We start from the raw sequence: 20,000 nt of genomic DNA on the forward strand, positions 1-20,000 counted from the left end.
CAGGTAATTTTGTGCAGAAGGCCGCCACACCCGTCTGGAGAAGAGAAACACGAGCAGCTTGGTCCTCCGTCATTTCCCCCGGAGACAGGCGCGGTGCTGTCCTTCACAGCTCGCTCCATACCCAATCAGCAACCACCCTCAAAAACATCTAACAATTCCCATTAACCAACACACCACTGTCAATATTAGTAATAATTATATTAGATTAGATTAGTAATAAATAGTTAGATTTCTTCTGCGCCCCTTTCGGAAAAAGAACCGCATTTTTAGATCCTGCTTGGGAAGATCTGGGAATTCCACAGAAATGTCAAAGAGTAGAGGCCCTGCATGCAGCTGCACAGTGAGGACCTTGAGATGGGTCCAGTCATGGAGCTGAGGCCTTGTATGCCCCTGCACAGTGAGGACCTGAGATGGACCCAGTCATGGAGCTGAGGCCTCGTATGCAGCTGCACAGTGAGGACCTGAGATGGGCCCAGTGATGGAGCTGAGGCCCTGCATGTAGCTGTACACTCAGAAACTGAGATGGGCCCAGTCATGGAGCTAAGTCCTTGTATGCAGCTGCACTGTGAGGACCTGGGATGGGCCCAGTCATGGAGCTTGAGGCCCTGCATGCAGCTACGATGGACCCTGCGGTGGAGGCGAGCAATTACGGCGAAGCTGCACAGTGAGTCGGTTGGCAGCCGTCACGCTGCATTTGCCTCTCCTCAGCAGAGGGAGGGAGGGAGGGAGGGAGAGAGGGAGAGGGGGAGGGGGAGGGAGAGAAGTACAGAGGAAATGAGGGTGGAGAGCGAGAGCCCGCTAACTGTTTGGCAGCGGTTCCAGCTGGAAGGTGCCAGGCCAGGCTCGGTCTCGGTCAGGATGTTGGGAGCGCTGAAACAGCGCTCTGATTAAACAAACAGACTCTTTCACCGAGCTTGCTCTGCCCCCACAAGCCCGCAATATCAAACCCAAAACGTCAAAGGAACTTTGAAAACCTATCGGGTCGCTAAAGCAACAGTATAAAAATATAAATTTAGGAGATTCATGTACGCACAGGGACAAGCATATTGATTTTGCGGTCATTGTTAAGCCATAGCTAAACAACGTGGCCCCACCCCCCCTCATCCCGATTCTCCTGATTAAACAGAGTAAGACAGAAAGTATATGTGTGCTAATGTGTTTGGAAATCTGCGGGTAAGTTTGTGCACGTGTGTGTGTGTGTGCACGAGAAGGCGTGTGTGAGTGTGTGCTTGTGTGTGTGCGTTAGTGAATCGATAGAGGCAGGCTCTCTGCACCAGGAGGTAGGAGGCAGTAGGTAGTGGCAGTAAATCCTACAGCAGATATTTACCCAGACTCGAACCCGGGCCGTGGGTCCTTGAAGGTGGTGGTGCGGGAGTTATGGTCCACAAAGTAGCGCACTCCCTCAGCGGTGTACTTCATCTCCCAGCCAGGGGGCAGCGGAGCCTCCTGGATCATCCTGCGACGAGAGCGCGCAGTCAGGCCCCGAAGCACAGCTACACCCTCCCCAAACTTACACCTACACCCTCCCCAAACTACACCTACACCCTCCCCAAACTTACATCTACTCCCTCCCCAAACTATACCTACACCCTCCCCAAACTTACATCTACTCCCTCCCCAAACTATACCTACACCCTCCCCAAACTTACACCTACACCCTCCCCAAACTTACACCTACACCCTCCCCAAACTACACCTACACCCTCCCCAAACATACATCTACACCCTCCCCAAACTATACCTACACCCTCCCCAAACTTACACCTACACCCTCCCCAAACTACACCTACACCCTCCCCAAACTACACCTACACCCTCCCCAAACTTACACCTACACCCTCCCCAAACTACACCTACACCCTCCCCAAACTACACCTACACCCTCCCCAACTTACACCTACACTCTCCCCAAACTTACACCTACACCCTCCCCAAACTTACACCTACCCCCTCCCCAAACTACACCTACACCCTCCCCAAACTACACCTACACCCTCCCCAACTTACACCTACACTCTCCCCAAACTTACACCTACACCCTCCCCAAACTTACACCTACACCCTCCCCAAACTTACACCTACACCCTCCCCAACTTACAGCTACACCCTCCCCAAACTACACCTACACCCTCCCCAAACTACACCTACACACTCCCCAAACTTACACCTACACCCTGCTCAACTTACACCTACACCCTCCCCAAACTTACACCTATACCCGCCCCAACTTACAGCTACACCCTCCCCAAACTTACACCTACACACTCCCCAAACTTACACCTACACCCTCCCCAAACTTACACCTACACCCTCCCCAACTTACAGCTACACCCTCCCCAAACTTACATCTACACCCTTCCCAACTTACACCTACACCCTCCCCAATTTACACCTACGCCCTCCCCAACTTACATCTACACCCTCCCCAAACTACACCAAACCCCCCCAAAACTTACACCTACACCCTCCCCAAACCACACCTACACCCTCCCCAACGTACACCTACACCCTCTCCAACTTACACTTACACCCTCCCCAAACATACATCTACAGCCTCCCCAACTTACACCTACACCCTCCCCAAACTTACACCTACACCCTCCCCAACTTACACCTACACCCTAGCCAAACCACACATACACCCTCCCCAACTTACATCTACACCCTCTCCAAACTTACACCTACACCCTCCTCAACTTACACATACACCCTCCCCAAAATTACATCTACACCCTCCCCAAACTTACACCTACACCCTCCTCAACTTACACATACACCCTCCCCAAAATTACATCTACACCCTCCCCAAACTTACAGCTACACCCTCCCCAACTTACACCTACACCCTCCTCAACTTACACATACACCCTCCCCAAAATTACATCTACACCCTCCCCAAACTTACACCTACACCCTCCTCAACTTACACATACACCCTCCCCAAAATTACATCTACACCCTCCCCAAACTTACACCTACACCCTCCCCAAACTTAAACCTACACCCTGCCCAAACTTAAACCTACACCCTCCCCAAACTTACATCTACCCCCTCCCCAACTTACACCTACACCCTCCCCAATCTACACCTACACCCTCTCTAAACTTACACCTACACCCTCCCCAAACGTACACCTACACCCTCCCCAACTTACACCGACACCTTCCCCAAATCAGACCTACACCCTTCCTAACTACACCTACACTATCCCAAAACTACAACTGCACCTACACCCCCTCCCCAAACTACACCTATACCCTCAAACCAAACCTGCATTTACACTTAACAATCTCAAACAGTACTTACAGACATGCCATACCTGCACCTACCTACCCCCCAAAAACCACACTGGGTCCACCTACAATCCCCTAAATCACAACGTTACCTACACCCCCGAAAAGCACACCACTACCTACACCCGCCAACACCAGACCTGGATAAAGGCGTGCTGGCAGCAACAGCTTCGCTCGGAGAGTGCCATTACTGGCATTATCGAACCGGGACGTCAAACTCCAGGGTTCAGCCGACGAGCGAGCGGCAGCAGCGGCAGCCCCCCGCGGCGATAAAACCGGGGCGGACCGCAGAGCGCGGGATTTACTGCCTCCACCCGACCTCTGACCCCCTTCCCCCTGACCTCCGCCCTCTCCTCATACCGCGGCTCACCTGACCCCGCAAGCCCGCCAGTCAGCATTTCATCCGAGAGCGGCGGCGGGGCCCCAGAGGGGCCGCAGCGGGGCCCCCGCTCCCGGCGGGCCCTGCCCAGGAAACCGCGCTTTATCGCACCCGCCATTTTAACGGCTCCCGGACCGCTCGGAAATCCACGCGTTCGGCAAATATTTGAGGCTTGCTCCTGGAATATTTGTGACTGACGCCAAGCTTGAAGGGGTACAAAAAGCACACTGCATCTCAATACGATCTTTTGTGGGTGGGGGGTTTTTGTGGGGAGATTGGGATTTTTTTTTTTTTTTGGAGGGGGAGGGGAGGGAGTCTCGTAATAAGTCCAGACAGACGACCCGCTGGCAAAATGGCCGCGTGTGCTCAAACGAGGAAAGCGAAGCCTCGCCGAAGCCGGTTCGCCCCTCTCTCTCTCTCACCCTCTCGTCCATCGGCACTTGGCTCCCGTTCCGGACAGGACAGGAGACGCGGGAAACGCCTTCCCTCCATCGGCAAACCACCGGAAACCATTTAAAAAATTTTTTTACGTATGTGCCCCTCTCAGGAGTAAAGATACCCATGAAGCGTTTTGTTTTTTTTAATGTTTGGAAATATTCCCGATGCCGTGGCGCGTTTGGAGTGAAAAAGTGAAGCGCGGAATCGGTGAACCGAGGCCCCTTCGCTGCGGCAGATTCGGCGACGGTGAGCCGCGGCACGGCAGAGAAGCGCTTCACACGCAAACTGAACATTTCGAGAGAGCGTTTCCTCTTTTATCCGTGTTTGAGCAGACCCTCTCTTATAAAGAGCACACTGTTTCTGAACATGAATATTCGACTTGTGGGGGGGGGGGGGGGGCTTTCTGTCTGTGCTAGCGGTGCGATGATGTGTTTGTTTGTCTTTGGAGCTCACAGGCACACGCTGTCTGGATCCTGGCTGCCCATGCACATTACACAATGTCCATGGGAATTGTCCACGGTGAACATTTTTTTTAAGAAAAAAAACATTGGCTACTTTTGGTTTTAAAAACAAAATGACCAAACGTATACGTCCCCAAATACTACCACAATCACACTAACATCCACAAATACTACCATAATCACACTCATTTGCACAACCACTCCCATAATCATGTTAATATGCACAAATACTGCCAAAATCCTGCCAAAATCTACAAATACCACCATAATAACGCTAACATTGAAATACTACCATAATCAAGCTAATATCCATAAATACTCCCACATAATCACACTGGCATCCAGAAATACTCTTACAATCACCCTAATATCCCCAAATACTACCATAATCACTCTAATATCCCCAAATACTACCATAATCATACTCAAATCTACAAATACTACCATAATCACTCTAATATCCCCAAATACTACCATAATCATACTCAAATCTACAAATACTACCATAATCACTCTAATATCCCCAAATACTACCATAATCACATTAGAATCAAATTACTGTCACAATCACGTTAATATCTATGAATACTACCATAATCACTCTAATATCCCCATTTACATCCACAATCAGGGTATTCAATCTAACATTCACTCTTCCCATAGTCGCTGTGCTCTGGGGAAAGAGACCTCAGCTCGCTCTCTGGGGTCAAGCACGCGTAGCAGACGCACGTGGGACTGCGTGTTTCAACCCAGGCCTGACACGGCGCCGATGACTCCAGGCTGCAGGCAAAACGATGGGCCTAGGTGTGCTGAACAGCCGATGGGCCTAGGTGTGCTGAACAGCCTGTTCTCATCAGGCATCCTAATGTTCTTATCGAAGCACAGAAACACCATCAAGACCAACGCGACACAAGACTGTGGAATGAGGAGTGATAAATTGCGAAGCCATTTTTAATGGCAGTGCAGGACACACACACACACACACACACACACAGCCGAGCTGTCTCACCCTTGGGTTCGAGGGTCCTCCCACTGCGTGGTCCGGGTGTTGTGGTTGACGAAGTACACCCTCCCATTGTCTTGTCTTTTCTCTGCAAAGAGGGAACAGAGATCGGCATGAACAACAACTTCGTCACAAACTACACCTCACAAACATCGCATTACAAAAAACCTCTCCACAAATCTAACGCACATCACCTCACAAACGTTACACAACATCGAAGTACATTACAACCAGACTCCATTTTACAGAAGTTCTAATTCCACGCCTAAACTGCTGTAACGTTAGGCTCTCTGGGGGGCTTGTCCTGCTGAATCGTGGGTCTTCCTTGTGCCGATTCGCCCCCTGACCGGGACCCGAATCCCAGCTGTGCCGGAGGAGACTGAAACAGCAGCCCGGCAGGGCGGCTACTTTAGAATCCCGCATATTTTTAGACACTGAAACGCATTCCTTTCACTCTTATCTTAACATTCACATGCTTGAAATGTCTCCTGAAGGGCAGGTTTGCCAACGAGGATGACATTTTCCTGAAAGAATAACCATCTTGGGCCAATGTGAGTTTTGGCAAGGTTATTGGTATGGGTGTTTTTTTGGTGTCTGAATTGGTGGTACCAGCATGTGTTTTAGCGTATGCATGTCGTTTCGGTGCGTTTACAGAAGTTTTTGTGTGTGTATTGCTGTTTTGACATGTATACTGGTGCTTTGGTGTGTGTACTAGTGGTTTTGTGTTGTACTGCTGTTTTGGTATTTGTATTAGTGTTTTGGCATGTATTCTGGTTGTTCTGGGGTGTATATTGCTGTTTTGGTGTGTGTACTGCTGTATTCCCATGTGTACTGGTGTTCTGGTGTGTATATTGCAGTTTTGGTGTGCGCACTGGTGTTTTTTTGCGTGTGTATTGCCGTTCAGGCGGGTACTGGCGTTTTGGAGGGTGCACTATTGGTATTTCCGAGACGGGGGAGTAGAGGAGCTGGGACACAGCGACAGGGGGGGGCGGGAGAACCGGACGCTGAATTTAACAGAGCCGCTCAAAAACTGACGTGTCCCTGTGGCATTTCACTCGCACCCACTCCCAAAAATATCCACCCGCGTCAACCCATTCCTGAGGGCGGGAGGGGCACAAGAACGACAAGTTCTGGACATATTGTTATTGTTATTATACATAATAATAATAATAATATGATTTCAGGTGTGTGTGTACTTGCCTATGTATACATGTTTATGTGAAACAGGCTGTCTGTATGCGTCCATACGTGCACATATACATGTGTGTTAATGCGTATGCATGTGTGTGTGCATGCTTGTGTGTGTGCATGTGTGCTTGTATGTGTGTGTGTGTGTGTGTACTGCTTTGTCAGTGTACTCTTGATGGCTTTTCTGGACATCAGTGGTTACCTGCCTCCACCCTGTTCTTCTGCCCCTTCTCCCGCTCCCCTTGCCCTACTCTCTCTCACTCCCTTGCCCTCTCTCTCCCCCTCTCTCTCCCCCTCCCTCTCTCTCTCTCCCTCTCAGCGCTGTCTGACATCTTGTAGTAATTAGCGGCCGTGTGGAGAGCGCAGAAACAGTAGCGCTCAGATTGCAGCTCAAACGGGGCCCACTGCTGACAGCAGCCCATTTCTCTTCCCCTCTCTCCTTCCCCCATTCTCCTCTCCTTCCCCCTGTCTCTTCTCCTTTCCCCTTCTCCTCTCCTTCCCCCCGTCTCCTCTCCTTCCCCTTCTCTTCTCCTTCCTCCCTTCTCTTCTCCTTTCCCCTTCTCTTCTCCTTTCCCCATCTCCTCTCCTTCCCCCTTCTCTTCTCCTTCCTCCCTTCTCTTCTCCTTTCCCCCTTCTCTTCTCCTTCCTCCCTTCTCTTCTCCTTTCCCCTTCTCTTCTCCTTTCCCCATCTCCTCTCCTTCCCCCTTCTCCTCTCCTTCCCCCTTCTCTTCTCCTTCCTCCCTTCTCTTCTCCTTTCCCCTGTCTCTTCTCCTTTCCCCTGTCTCTTCTCCTTTCCCCTGTCTCTTCTCCTTTCCCCCTTCTCCTCTCCTTCCCCCTTCTCCTCTCCTTCCCCCTTCTCTTCTCCTTCCTCCCTTCTCTTCTCCTTTCCCCTGTCTCTTCTCCTTTCCCCTGTCTCTTCTCCTTTCCCCCTTCTCCTCTCCTTCCCCCTTCTCTTCTCCTTCCCCCCTTCTCCTCTCCTTCCCCCTTCTCTTCTCCTTCCCCCATCTCCTCTCCATCCCCCCATCTCTGCTCCTCCGCAGAGAGAGAGAGAGAGAGAGAGAGAGAGAGAGAGAGAGAGAGAGACCACATCACGGATTCAGAAATACATGAAAGGGAAAATAACTGCAGAAAAAGGGACACCATTACAGCCACCGCAACACAGCCGTGGCCAGAGAACCTGCAGAGCAGCGAGTGTGTGTGTGAGTGTGTGTGCGTGTGTGTGAGTGTGTGTGTGTGTGTGTGTGAGTGTGTGTGTGTGTGCGTGTGAGTGTGAGTGTGTGTGTGTGCGTGTGCGTGTGAGTGTGTGTGTGTGTGCGTGTGAGTGTGTGTGTGTGTGTGTACGTGTGTGTGTGTGTGCGTGTGCGTATGTGTGTGAGTGTGTGCGTGTGAGTGTGTGTGTGTGTGAGCGTGTGTGTGAGTGTGTGTGTGTGTGTGTGAGTGTGCGTGTGTGTGTGTGTGTGTGTGTGTGCGTGCGAGTGTGTGTGTGTGAGTGTGTGTGTGTGTGTGTGTGCGCGTGTGTGTGAGTGTGTGTGCGTGTGAGTGTGTGTGTGTGTGAGCATGTGTGTGAGTGTGTGTGTGTGTGTGCGTGTGTGTGCGTGTGTACATGTTTGCAGTCCTAAAGAACACATTTCTGGAAAGTCCCACTTCGCCTGTAACAAATCGTAACTGACTGACGTGCGGATTCTGAACAGTGATAAAACTGCAGCCAACAGTAAACGTCAGAAGGAGAGAGGAAAGAGGGATGAAGTCACTTTCTTGTGAAAGGATAACCGTGGCTGAGGGATCTAACGGAGGGTGGCGGGTGATCCAGTGGCTTTCCCAGGAGATCCACACACACACAGAGCATCCCTCAGTATGTTTCACATTTCAAAAGTTTCCCTGGCAAGCCAACAAAATGCTAATTCTGTGCTGTATCCTCTCCTACTTTCCCTCTCTTTCTCCACATCTCTATCTCCTCTCTATATCCACATTTCTCCTCCTTCACTCTCTCTCTCCATCCCTCCCTCTCTCTCTCTCTCACTCTCTCTTCCTGTCGCTCTCTCTCTCTCTTCCCCCTTCCTGTCTCTTCCTCTCAACTTCTCTCTCTCTCTCTCTTCTGGCTCAACCTCACTCGCTCTCTCTCTCTCTCTCATGCCTGGGTCAAGGGCAGACCTGTGTATCAGGTGAGAGGTAGGCAGGCTATAGTAAAAGATGAGAGAAGGAGACAGAGCAGAAGGCGATAGGGACGCTGTGATCCAGCACGCTGTCCCAGACCAACAGAAATATGAATTCACTCCGCGCTTGGGTCCAAACCAACTGCCTTAACCCCACACCAAACCAACTGCCTCAACCGCACACCAAACCAACTGCCTCAACGGCACACCAAACCAACTGCCTCAACCGCACACCAAACCAACTGCCTCAACGGCACACCAAACCAACTGCCTCAACCCCACACCAAACCAACTGCCTCAACCCCACACTAAACCAACTGCCTCAACCCCACACCAAACCAACTGCCTCAACCCCACACCAAACCAACTGCCTCAACCGCACAAAACACGAACTCAGCAGCTTTACCGCAAACAGGAGAGTGCATTTGTGTGAGTGTGTGTGTGCGTCTGTGTGTGTGTGAGCAAACAGAGGCTATAGAAGGTGACTCACACACATACACACACACACACACACACACACAGACATATGCATGTACACTACTTTACTTCCCCCTGGAGTTGAACCCATTCAACTGTCCTCGGCACAGACCCAAACCCAAACCCTGCCTGTGTGTGTGAGCGGGTGCGGACCCAAACCCTGCCTGTGTGTGTGAGGTGGTGTGTACCCAAACCCTGCCTGTGTGTATGAGCGGGTGAGGACCCAAACCCTGCCTGTGTGTGTGAGCGGGTGCGGACCCAAACCCTGCCTGTGTGTGTGAGCGGGTGAGGACCCAAACCCTGCCTGTGTGTATGAGCGGGTGCGGACCCAAACCCTGCCTGTGTGTGTGAGCGGGTGAGGACCCAAACCCTGCCTGTGTGTGTGAGCGGGTGCAGGAGCAGCGGCGGTGGGGAGAGGGGGCAGACTTACCCCACCCGGGAGGGAGCGCGCCCAGCGGGTCATTCTCCACAGGAGCTCCGGAGGGCTGGGGGGGGAGAAACAGAGAGAGAACAGCGATCCCGTTAGACCTATCTCTCCTCCTTCATCCCTTCTTTCTCCTCTCTTCCATCCACAGCGGTGGCTTCCTTAGCCTCATCCATGGTGAGGCTCGTGCGGAAAAATCGAGGTGGGGGAAAAAAAACAAAACAAAACACCCCAGAGCAAAGCGAGAGAGAGCTGGGGTGTCCTGTCCGGGTTTTTGGGGGTTCCTGTGTTTTCGGGGGGGGGGGGGGGGGGGGGGACAGCCCCGGTGGAGGCAACGGACCTCCTCGCTGCAGCACCGGCCCGGGAGACTGACGCAGGCACAAAGACGCGGCTCCTACCCCTTCCCAAAAAACCACACGCTTAAGAGAGGAAAAGGGGCCAGCCGTTCCAGTGAGATCACTGGCCCCGCCCAGGCCGGCCCTCCCGCCCCCCTCGTGAAGGCCCCTCCCCTTCTGAATGTGCTGTGAAAGTAAGCAGGGGGGCGCGATGTCGCAGGGACTGAGAGCCCATTCATGCGCTCCCCAGACTGCCCCCGCCGCCCCCACAAAAGCACCTTTATTCACCCGGCAGGGGAACACCGCCGCTCACACAGCCTGCGCTGACACACAGAGCGCGCGCGTGTGTGTGTGTGTGAGAGAGAGAGAGAGAGTGTGTGTGTGTGTGTGTGTGAGTGAGAGACTGTGTGTGTGTGTGTGTGTGTGTGAGAGAGTGTGTGTGTGTGTGTGAGAGAGAGAGAGAGTGTGTGTGTGTGTGTGTGTGAGAGAGTGTGTGTGTGTGTGTGAGAGAGAGAGTGTGTGTGTGTGTGTGAGAGAGAGAGAGTGTGTGTGTGTGTGTGTGTGAGAGAGAGTGTGTGTGTGTGTGAGTGTGTGTGTGTGAGAGAGTGTGTGTGTGTGTGTGTGTGTGTGTGTGAGAGAGAGTGTGAGTGTGTGTGAGTATGTGTTTGTGTGAGACTGTGTGTGTGTGTGTGTGTGTATGAGAAAGAGAATACTGGTGCAGTTAGGAGTGTTGTTGGGTTCATTTTAACACTTAACTTTTTAGCACCACTGTAAACAACATCATGGAAAAAGGATCGGCAACACAGACAGTACGGTAGGGGCACAGTTACCCCCACACATTCACACAGGAACAGCTTAGGAACATAAACACACTGAGTACAACTAATCACCATTACCACTGCTCCACACCGCTGATCTGACCACTGCTCCACACTGCTGCTCTGACCACTGCTCCACACTGCTGCTCTGACCATTGCTCCACACTGCTGCTCTAACCACTGCTCCACACTGCTGCTGTGGCCACTGCTCCGCACTGCTGCTCTGGCCACTGCTCCACACTGCTGCTCTGACCACTGCTGCTCTAATCGCTGCTCCGCACTGCTGATCTGACCACTGCTCCACACCGCTGCTCTGATCACTGCTCCATACTGCTGCTCTGACCACTGCTCCATACTGCTGCTCTGACCACTGCTCCACACTGCTCCTCTGACCACTGCTCACACTGCTGCTCTGACCACTGCTGCTCTGACCACTGCTCCACAATGTTGCTCTGCACAGCTGCTCTGATCACTGCTCCACACTGCTGCTCTGACCACTGCTCCGCACTGCTGCTCTGGCCACTGCTGCTCTGACCACTGCTCCACACTGCTGCTCTGACCACTGCTCCACACTGCTGCTCTGACCACTGCTCCACATTGCTGCTCTAACCACTGCTCCACACTGCTGCTCTAACCACTGCTCCGCACTGCTGCTCTGGCCACTGCTCCACACTGCTGCTCTAACCACTGCTCCGCACTGCTGCTCTGGCCACTGCTCCACATTGCTGCTCTGACCACCGCTCCACATTGCTGCTCTGACCACTGCTGCTCTAATCACTGCTCCGCACTGCTGATCTGACCACTGCTCCACACCGCTGCTCTGACCACTGCTCCATACTGCTGCTCTGACCACTGCTCCACACCGCTGGTCTGACCACTGCTCCACACTGCTGCTCTGACCACTGCTACAAAATTGCTGCTCTGACCACTGCTCCACACTGCTGCTCTGACCACAGCTCCTCATTGCTGGTCTGACCACTGCTCCTCTGACCACTGCTACAAAATTGCTGCTCTGACCACTGCTCCACATTGCTGCTCTGACCACAGCTCCACATTGCTGATCTGACCACTGCTCCACACCGCTGCTCTGACCACTGCTACAAAATTGCTGCTCTGACCACTGCTCCACACCACAGCTCCACATTGCTGATCTGACCACTGCTCACACTGCTGATCTGAACACTGCTCCACAATGCTGCTCTGACCATGGCTCAAGACTAAAGCGTGCAACACTGGGCCCGTGTCTCATGACTCTTGGCTCGTTTAATAATGGACACACGCAGTAGCATTCACCACAGGTCACTGAGCTGTACTGCACAGAGCCCGACAGCCCTGTGGCTAACAGACACACGGCTGATAATGTAAGGTGAGCTCCACCCTTCTGCAAAACAAATGAGAAAAGGACAATTCGGGGGTGGGGAGGGGGTGGACTCCTCCCTCCCCAGGACAGGGTGTGACACTCACTCACCCGTGCCTTTCAAAGACCCGCCCTCCTGTGCTCCTACCACTAAAAAAGGTCAAAAACAATAATGACATAGAGGCATTACATCACCCTTCCTTTCCCCTACACTTAACAACCAACTCACAGGAGAGAGCGAGAGGGAGTGAGAGAGAAAGAGCGAGAGAGAGAAAAACAGAGAAAGAGAAAGATTGACACAGAGAGAATCAGAGAGTGAGAGGCAGGGAAAGAGTGAGAGGTGGAGAGAGAAAGAGACAGAGTGAGAAAGAAAGACAGAGCAGGGGGAGAGAGAGAGAGAGAGAGAGAGAGAGAGGGACAGACAGCTCTAGCTCTGTTGCTCAAGCTGCCAGGCGAACACATCGTCCCGCCAGTCTGGGCCGTTTTGGGTGAAAGGAATCCAGCAATCAGACAAAAAAAACACCAGACTGAAATACGCCACGTTCTGACAGACCTGAGGCAGACACCTGTGAACACACACACACACACACACACACACTCACACACAGTCTCTCTTTCTTTCTCTCTCTCTCTCACTCACACACACAATCTCTCTCTCTCACTCTCACACACAGTCTCTCTCACACACACACACAAACACACGCACACACAGTCTCTCTCTCACTCACACTCACAAACACACACTCACACACAGTCTCTCTTTCTCTCTCAGATACACACACACACACACAATCTCTCTCTCTCTCTCACTCACTCACACACACACACACACAGTCTCTCTCTCACACACACACACACAAACACAGTCTCACACACACACACGCGCACACACACACACACAGTCTCTCTCTCTCTCTCACACACACACATGCACACACAGACATACACACAAACAGCCACACACACACACAGTCTCACACACGCATACGCACACACGGGGGGGGGGGGGCTCCTCATATGGATCCAGCGGTCCGTACCCCAGAAGCAGGGCCCCCCGGTCGGCCTGGGCCAGCAGATGAGAAACAGCTGCAGCCTGAGGTGCGACAGGGCAGCCGGCTCGCCAGGTTACAGTTCTCTCCAGGTAAACCGGCTGCCCTGTCCCCGCGTGAGGAGATTGTGTGTGTGTGTGTGTGGGGGGGGGGGTAGTGTTGCCGAGTTTAGGGGGAGTCAGGCTCTGTTTAGGTGGGGTGAGGGCCGGGGGCCAGGGTGTTGGGGGGTTGGGGAGCCGGAAATGGCAGTTAATGACTCTGGGAAGGCTCTCTCAGGAGTTCCTAACGAGCGGCAATTACCGAACGCACAAAACTTTCTCTTTATCGCACGTACACGCCCCAACATCCACCGCTCCCCCTCCCGCACACACACACGCACACGCTTTAACAAGCTCTTACACTCACGCGCGACCGGACAATACACTCCTTCAGCACAGCAGAGACCGTGTGTGTGTGTGTGTGTGCGTGCGTGTGTGTGTGTGAGAGAGAGACTGAAGGTGTGAGTGTTTCTGGAACAGAGAATGAGAACGCGAGCATCTGTGTGACAGAGTGTGTGTTTGAGGGAGAGTGAGAGAGATATATAGTGAGAGAGTGCGTGTTTTTTTTGGAGAGAGAGTAATGGCGAGAGAGTGAGAGTGTGAGAGAGGCCCCGGCATCGACTGCACTACCTCACATTTCTGCTCCATAGTTGGGGTGCCAGGGGACCCCACACACCCGGTGCACACTCAACACCTGAGACCCAACACCCTACACTCTACAGCTGAGACACACTGTGCTCATGGACAGGAAACAGGAAACCGCGGGCATTCTGGGAAGTAAAGACATCATGAGCACGCTCGCCAAACTCAGCCTGCTGTTTCAGTCATAAAGCTGTGGTCAAGACTCGCTGTGCTTTGAGAGCTCAGAGCACAAGGCCAGGTGTGTGGAAGATCTCCCTCTCTCTCTTTCTCCCTCTCTCCCTCTCTCTCCCCATCTATCTCCTATCTCCCTCTCTCTCTCTCTCTCTCTTTTCATGTTACTTTACTGGCAGAATATACATATGTAAATATTGCCAAAGCATACAGACATGAATCTCTCTCTCTCTCTCATACCGTCGCTTTGGATGAAAGTGTCTGCTGAATAAATGTAATGTAACATACTCCCTCTATATAAGTGAATCAGCTGTACACATTTTGCCAACACATGCCTGGTTTTTGTGCCAATAAAGTGCCACTGATGTGTGTGTGTGTGTGTGTGAATGTGTGTGTATCAGCATGTGTATTAGTGTGTGTGTGCGTGTGTTTCAGCATATGTATTATTGTGTATTAGTGCGTGTGTGCGTGTGTTTCAGCATATGTATTATTGTGTATTAGTGCGTGTGTGTGTGTGAGTGAGTGAGTGTGTGTCTGTGCATGTGTGTGTGTGTGTGTGTGTGTGTGTGTGTGTGTGTGTGAGTGTGAGTGAGTGTGTGTCTGCGCATGTGTGTGTGTTTGTGTGTGTGTGTGTGAGTGAGTGTGTGTCTGTGCATGTGTGTCTGTGCATGTGTGTGTGTGTGTGAGTGAGTGAGTGTGTGTCTGTGCATGTGTGTGTGTGTGAGTGAGTGAGTGTGTGTGTGTGTGTGAGTGAGTGTGTGTCTGTGCATGTGTGTGTGTGTGTGTGTGTGTGTGTGTGTGAGTGTGTGTCTGTGCATGTGTGTGTGTGTGTGTGTGTGTGCATGTGTGTGTGTGTGTGTGTGTGTGTGTGTATGTGTGTGTGTGAGTGAGTGAGTGTGTGTCTGTGCATGTGTGTGTGTGTGAGTGAGTGAGTGTGTGTGTGTCTGTGCATGTGTGTGTGTGAGTGTGTGTCTGTGCATGTGTGTGTGTGTGTGTGTGCATGTGTGTGTGTGTGTGTGTGTGTGTGTGTGTGTATGTGTGTGTGTGAGTGAGTGAGTGTGTGTCTGTGCATGTGTGTGTGTGTGAGTGAGTGAGTGTGTGTGTGTCTGTGCATGTGTGTGTGTGTGTGTGTGTATGTGTGTGAGTGAGTGAGTGTGTGTCTGTGCATGTGTGTGTGTGTGTGTGAGTGAGTGAGTGTGTGTCTGTGCATGTGTGTGTGTGTGAGTGAGTGAGTGTGTGTGTGTGTGTGAGTGTGTATTAGTGTGTGTGTGTGTGTGTGAGTGTGTGAGTGTGTATTAGTGTGTGTGTGTATAACTGTGTGAGTACCTGGTAGAGGAACCTCTGGCTGAAGTGCTGCATGGCGCCCTGCAGCTGGCTGCGCTGGCTCTGCCACTGCTCGTAGTTGCGCACGGACTCGGGCGTGGGCCGCTGCCAGGTGGTGGTGCGCGTGTTGTGGTCCACATAGTAGAACCGGCCCCGCGGGTCCACACGCTTCTCCCACCTGCAGAGAGAGAGAGAGAGAGAGAAGAGGGTGAGGACAGAGAGAGAGGGGGCAGAAGAGATAGAGAAATTAACAGTCACAATGTGGAACATTCAAGGCCAGAACTCCTCTTTGCTTGGTCTTAAATACTATTCAGGTAAACAAAAAAAAAAAAAAAACAAACACTTTAAACACTTTACTTTTCAGGCAAAACTTCATATAAAAATATCAGAACTAAAAATGACCGTCTTACAAAAGACCTGGTGTAGGAGGGAAGTAGTCTCTCATTTTACCATTAAACACAAGGTTATATATAATACATACGACATATATAATTTGTTGTACATGTTCTCTAGCTGACCTGCCAAAAAAGAACCATCTAATTGACGCAGAGAGAGCAGGAGCAAGGGAAGGAGGGACGACTGGAATTAAACACAAAATTGCCTCATTATCGCGAAGGAGAGGACTTCATTACCCCACCGATTGCGTACAGGGGTAATGACAAAATGACGTTACTATATCAGCCCCGTGACTCAGAGTCCACGCCCACCCGGCCCCGCTAACGACCCGTTACCACGGCGGCGGCGTGATGTCACACGCCCCTGAGCAGCCGCCGCACTTCTGGGGACTTACAGGGCTCAGAAAACACCGCGCGTCCCCACTATGCCCGAGTACACGCAGGACAGGAAGCACACCTCCGGTCTCTGACACACACCATACATACATACATACGGTCCCTTTGGAATTCACGACACCTACACAAAATGGACAATTTGCCCACTTTGAGGTCTTCTGACAACGGAAAAAAGTCCAATTAGGACATTCAAGCGCAAGCTGAATTTAAAACATCTGGCTCACTGCTTGGCATAAAATTTAGCTTTGCTTGGACTTTTCACCAAAAGTAATAAAAAAGAATTTGTTAAGGATATGTCTGTATTTTGTCAAAGGACACATCGAAGTTGTAGTAGAAGTAGTGCTACTAGTAGTAGCAGTGGTGCTAACAGCAACAGGAGTACTAGCAGCAGTAGCTGCAATAGTAGCAGTAGAAGTTGGAGTAATGGTACCGGCCATAGTAGCAGTAGCAGTGCTAATAGCAGTACCAGTAGTATTAGCATCAGTGCTAATAGTAGTTGTGAAGGAGTGGCCCTTCACTGTGTAATTGATTCAATTTAATTAATTGATTGTGTATTGTTTAATTGATTATTTAATTGTTTAATCGATTTTAATGTGTTAAATTGAGAATTGAAAATCAGGTGCAACTGATTGGCTTAGACTATTTAAGCGTCCGCCAGTAGGGACAGGGGAGAGAAGGTGAGCCATGACTATCATTTCTACTGCTGGTGGTTTTAAAATAAATATTCATCTTTTTAAGTCTTGTTTTACTCAGTTGTTTTAAAGCCTTTTTTCACAGTAGTACTAGTGCTAATAGTACTGATATCAGTCTAACTAGCAGTAGAACTAGCTGCTCATGTAGCAATGGTGGAGGTTGCAGTAGTAGTGCTAACTGCAGCAGCAGTAGTAGCAGAAGCAGTGCTGTGCTGATAGTACTAGCAGCAGTAGCAGCAGCAGCTGCACAAGCAGCAGTCGTATCTGTAGCGATGGTTTCTGTGACCTTATAACAAAGGTTACTTCAGCAAGCGCAAGTCTTGAGGGCAATCTGATACATTTCTAAATGTTGATACAGTGATATGTTTTGATATATTCTCTCTGTAAGAGACGGAGGTTTGCGGGCCAGTGTCGCTAGCGTTCCTGTGGATTCTCTAACTCCGCCCGATTCTGCAGCGATTCGAATGATTCGCCGGGTTTGGGCAACGTTCCTCACGGCCGCCCAAAGGAGGGGGTTCGCTTCCCCACGCGCCGACGACCGGCGATCCACATCTGCGCCGTTTGGAAAAAAAACAAAAAACGTTATTTTTATTCTTGAAATAATAAGACGCCTGCTCGAGTTCCGTTCTTACACTTTCGCATCCGTCTTCTAGAACATACCCCTTGGCTGTTCCTTCAGAAAAATTTAAAAAACGCAGCGAAATAAACGTGACCTCCCTGAGCGATCGCTCTGCGGTCCCCCGAGCGGAGCTGCGCAGTAGCCGCCCCGGACGGCCGGCTGCGCAGCTCCGCTCGGGGGACCGCAGAGCGATCGCTCAGGGAGGTCACGTTTATTTCGCTGCCTTCGTGAGGACTCAGGAACCCGAGGCGATTCAGAGACGTGTGAACCGGCGCAGAATCTGGTACCGAGCTGCCAGTTCCTTTTGGCGCTACGCTTGTTCTCAGACTGCGTGACTCAACAGCCTATCCCCTCTTTAAGGAGCAAACCGACGACGTTCTTAACTCCAACGGTACTTCATAAATCTCCTTTTTTGGAGGTCGATTGGTTTCGTAAGGCGTTTTTTCACTTTTCTGGTATTTCGTTGCTGGCATAGCCATTTCCGTAATTGACACAAAACCACCGGTCTGAATTCTGTAATGCGTTCTTTACTCACTTCTCAATAAAGTTGAAAAGTTTCTATTAATAGAAGACTATGCAGCTGTAAAAGTAATAGCGATACAGAGACGTGCGTACACACGGTAGTACACGCACACATGCACATCAATTTACATATGCGCATTCACACGCTTGCATACAAATACCACTTACGCACACACACACATACCCATACAAACACACACGCACGCACACACACACACACATACCCATACAAACACACACGCACGCACACACACACACACATACCCATACAAACACACACGCACGCACACACACACACACACACATACCCATACAAACACACACGCACGCACACACACACACACATACCCATACAAACACACACGCACGCACACACACACACACATACCCATACAAACACCACGCATGTACACACACACACATACCCATACAAACACCACGCATGTACAAACACACACACGCACACATACCCATACAAACACCACGCATGTACACACACACACATACCCATACAAACACCACGCATGTACACACACACACACATACCCATACAACCACCACGCATGTACACACACACACATGCACACAAGCACGCATGCACACACACGCACACAAAAACATGCACACAGACAGACACATATGCATACACACATGCCAGCGCACACATACACACACTCATACACGCACACACACACACACACACAGGGCCAGGGTGAGCGCAGTATCTGGGCCTCAGGACGTATGAGTGGACGCAGACCTCAGTACAGACGTGCTTCCTGTCTGTGTTGTTTTTGGTCTGTGAGCTCAGCTTCTGCTGCTATTCCAGCACCCTGAGTCACACTGAGCACAATTCAGCAGAGCTACACAGAGCAAGCAATGAACAGGACGCTCATACATACCCATAATCACATACACATATACACACACACAGAAACACACACACTTAAACATACTCATACACACGCTCATACCCATAATTACTGTATGGACACACTCAAAAACTCTCATACGTACACACTAATACACACACATACTTATACATACCCATAATCATACACACACACACACACACACACACACACCAATACACAAACACACACACTAACACACTCATGCACACACACATTCACACACATTCTCTCACACACACTCATAAGCACGCATTCTTATTTACACGTTCTCACACATACACACATTCTTTCTCTCTCACACACACACACACACACACACACACTCATAAGCACACATTCTCTCTCACACACACACACACTCATAAGCACACATTCTCTCTCACACACACACACACACACACACACAAATGAAATCTCTTCTAAGCGGCAGAAAGAATTCCCAGCCCGAGTTCCCTGCAGTACTGGCCTGTCCCAGAGCTCATGTTCCTCCAGTCAAACTGTGTTTTAGGGGGACCTCTCCTGACTGCACCCTAAGGGGGACCCCATGCCAGACCCCGCAGTGTCCCCACAAAAGCTCCTCGGGTCCCGTTCGGAGGGGGGGGGGGGGGGCGGCCGCACCTGAAAACAATTAACTCTAGTGCTGCCAGAGAGCGCCCCAACCCCCCCCCCCCCCCGCCATTAATGCGCAAACACACGCCAAACACACACCAGCTTTGTGCCACACGTCACGCTCTGACAGAACAAAGATGTGCCACAGAAATGCAGAGAAAACAGGAGCTGTGTGAGTGTGTGTGTGTGTGTGGGTTTAGGGGAAGGTGTGTGTGTCCCCGTGTGTGTGTGTGTGTGTGTGTGTGTGTGTGTATATGCGTGTTGCTGGTTAAATGAAAAACACACACAAGGCCCTGTGTGCAGGGGG

General features: G+C 51.1%; 1 protein-coding gene across 2 annotated transcripts in view; it reads right to left on the reverse strand.

Annotated features, from left to right (window-relative positions):
• wwp2 (WW domain containing E3 ubiquitin protein ligase 2) overlaps positions 1–20,000 on the reverse strand; it is a 52,777-nt gene that overhangs the window by 10,377 nt on the left and 22,400 nt on the right. The window contains exons 10-13 of one of the 2 annotated variants that reach the window (XM_035396324.1): positions 15,553–15,727; positions 9,823–9,877; positions 5,581–5,662; positions 1,328–1,456 (exon numbers count right to left, since the gene is read on the reverse strand). In XM_035396324.1, the coding sequence (XP_035252215.1) occupies positions 1,328–1,456; positions 5,581–5,662; positions 9,823–9,877; positions 15,553–15,727 (441 nt within the window). The remainder of the gene's footprint in view (positions 1–1,327; positions 1,457–5,580; positions 5,663–9,822; positions 9,878–15,552; positions 15,728–20,000) is intronic. The other variant, XM_035396325.1, reaches the window with a different exon arrangement.

This window comes from Anguilla anguilla, chromosome 16 (assembly GCF_013347855.1).
Source record: "Anguilla anguilla isolate fAngAng1 chromosome 16, fAngAng1.pri, whole genome shotgun sequence".
NCBI lineage: Eukaryota > Metazoa > Chordata > Actinopteri > Anguilliformes > Anguillidae > Anguilla > Anguilla anguilla.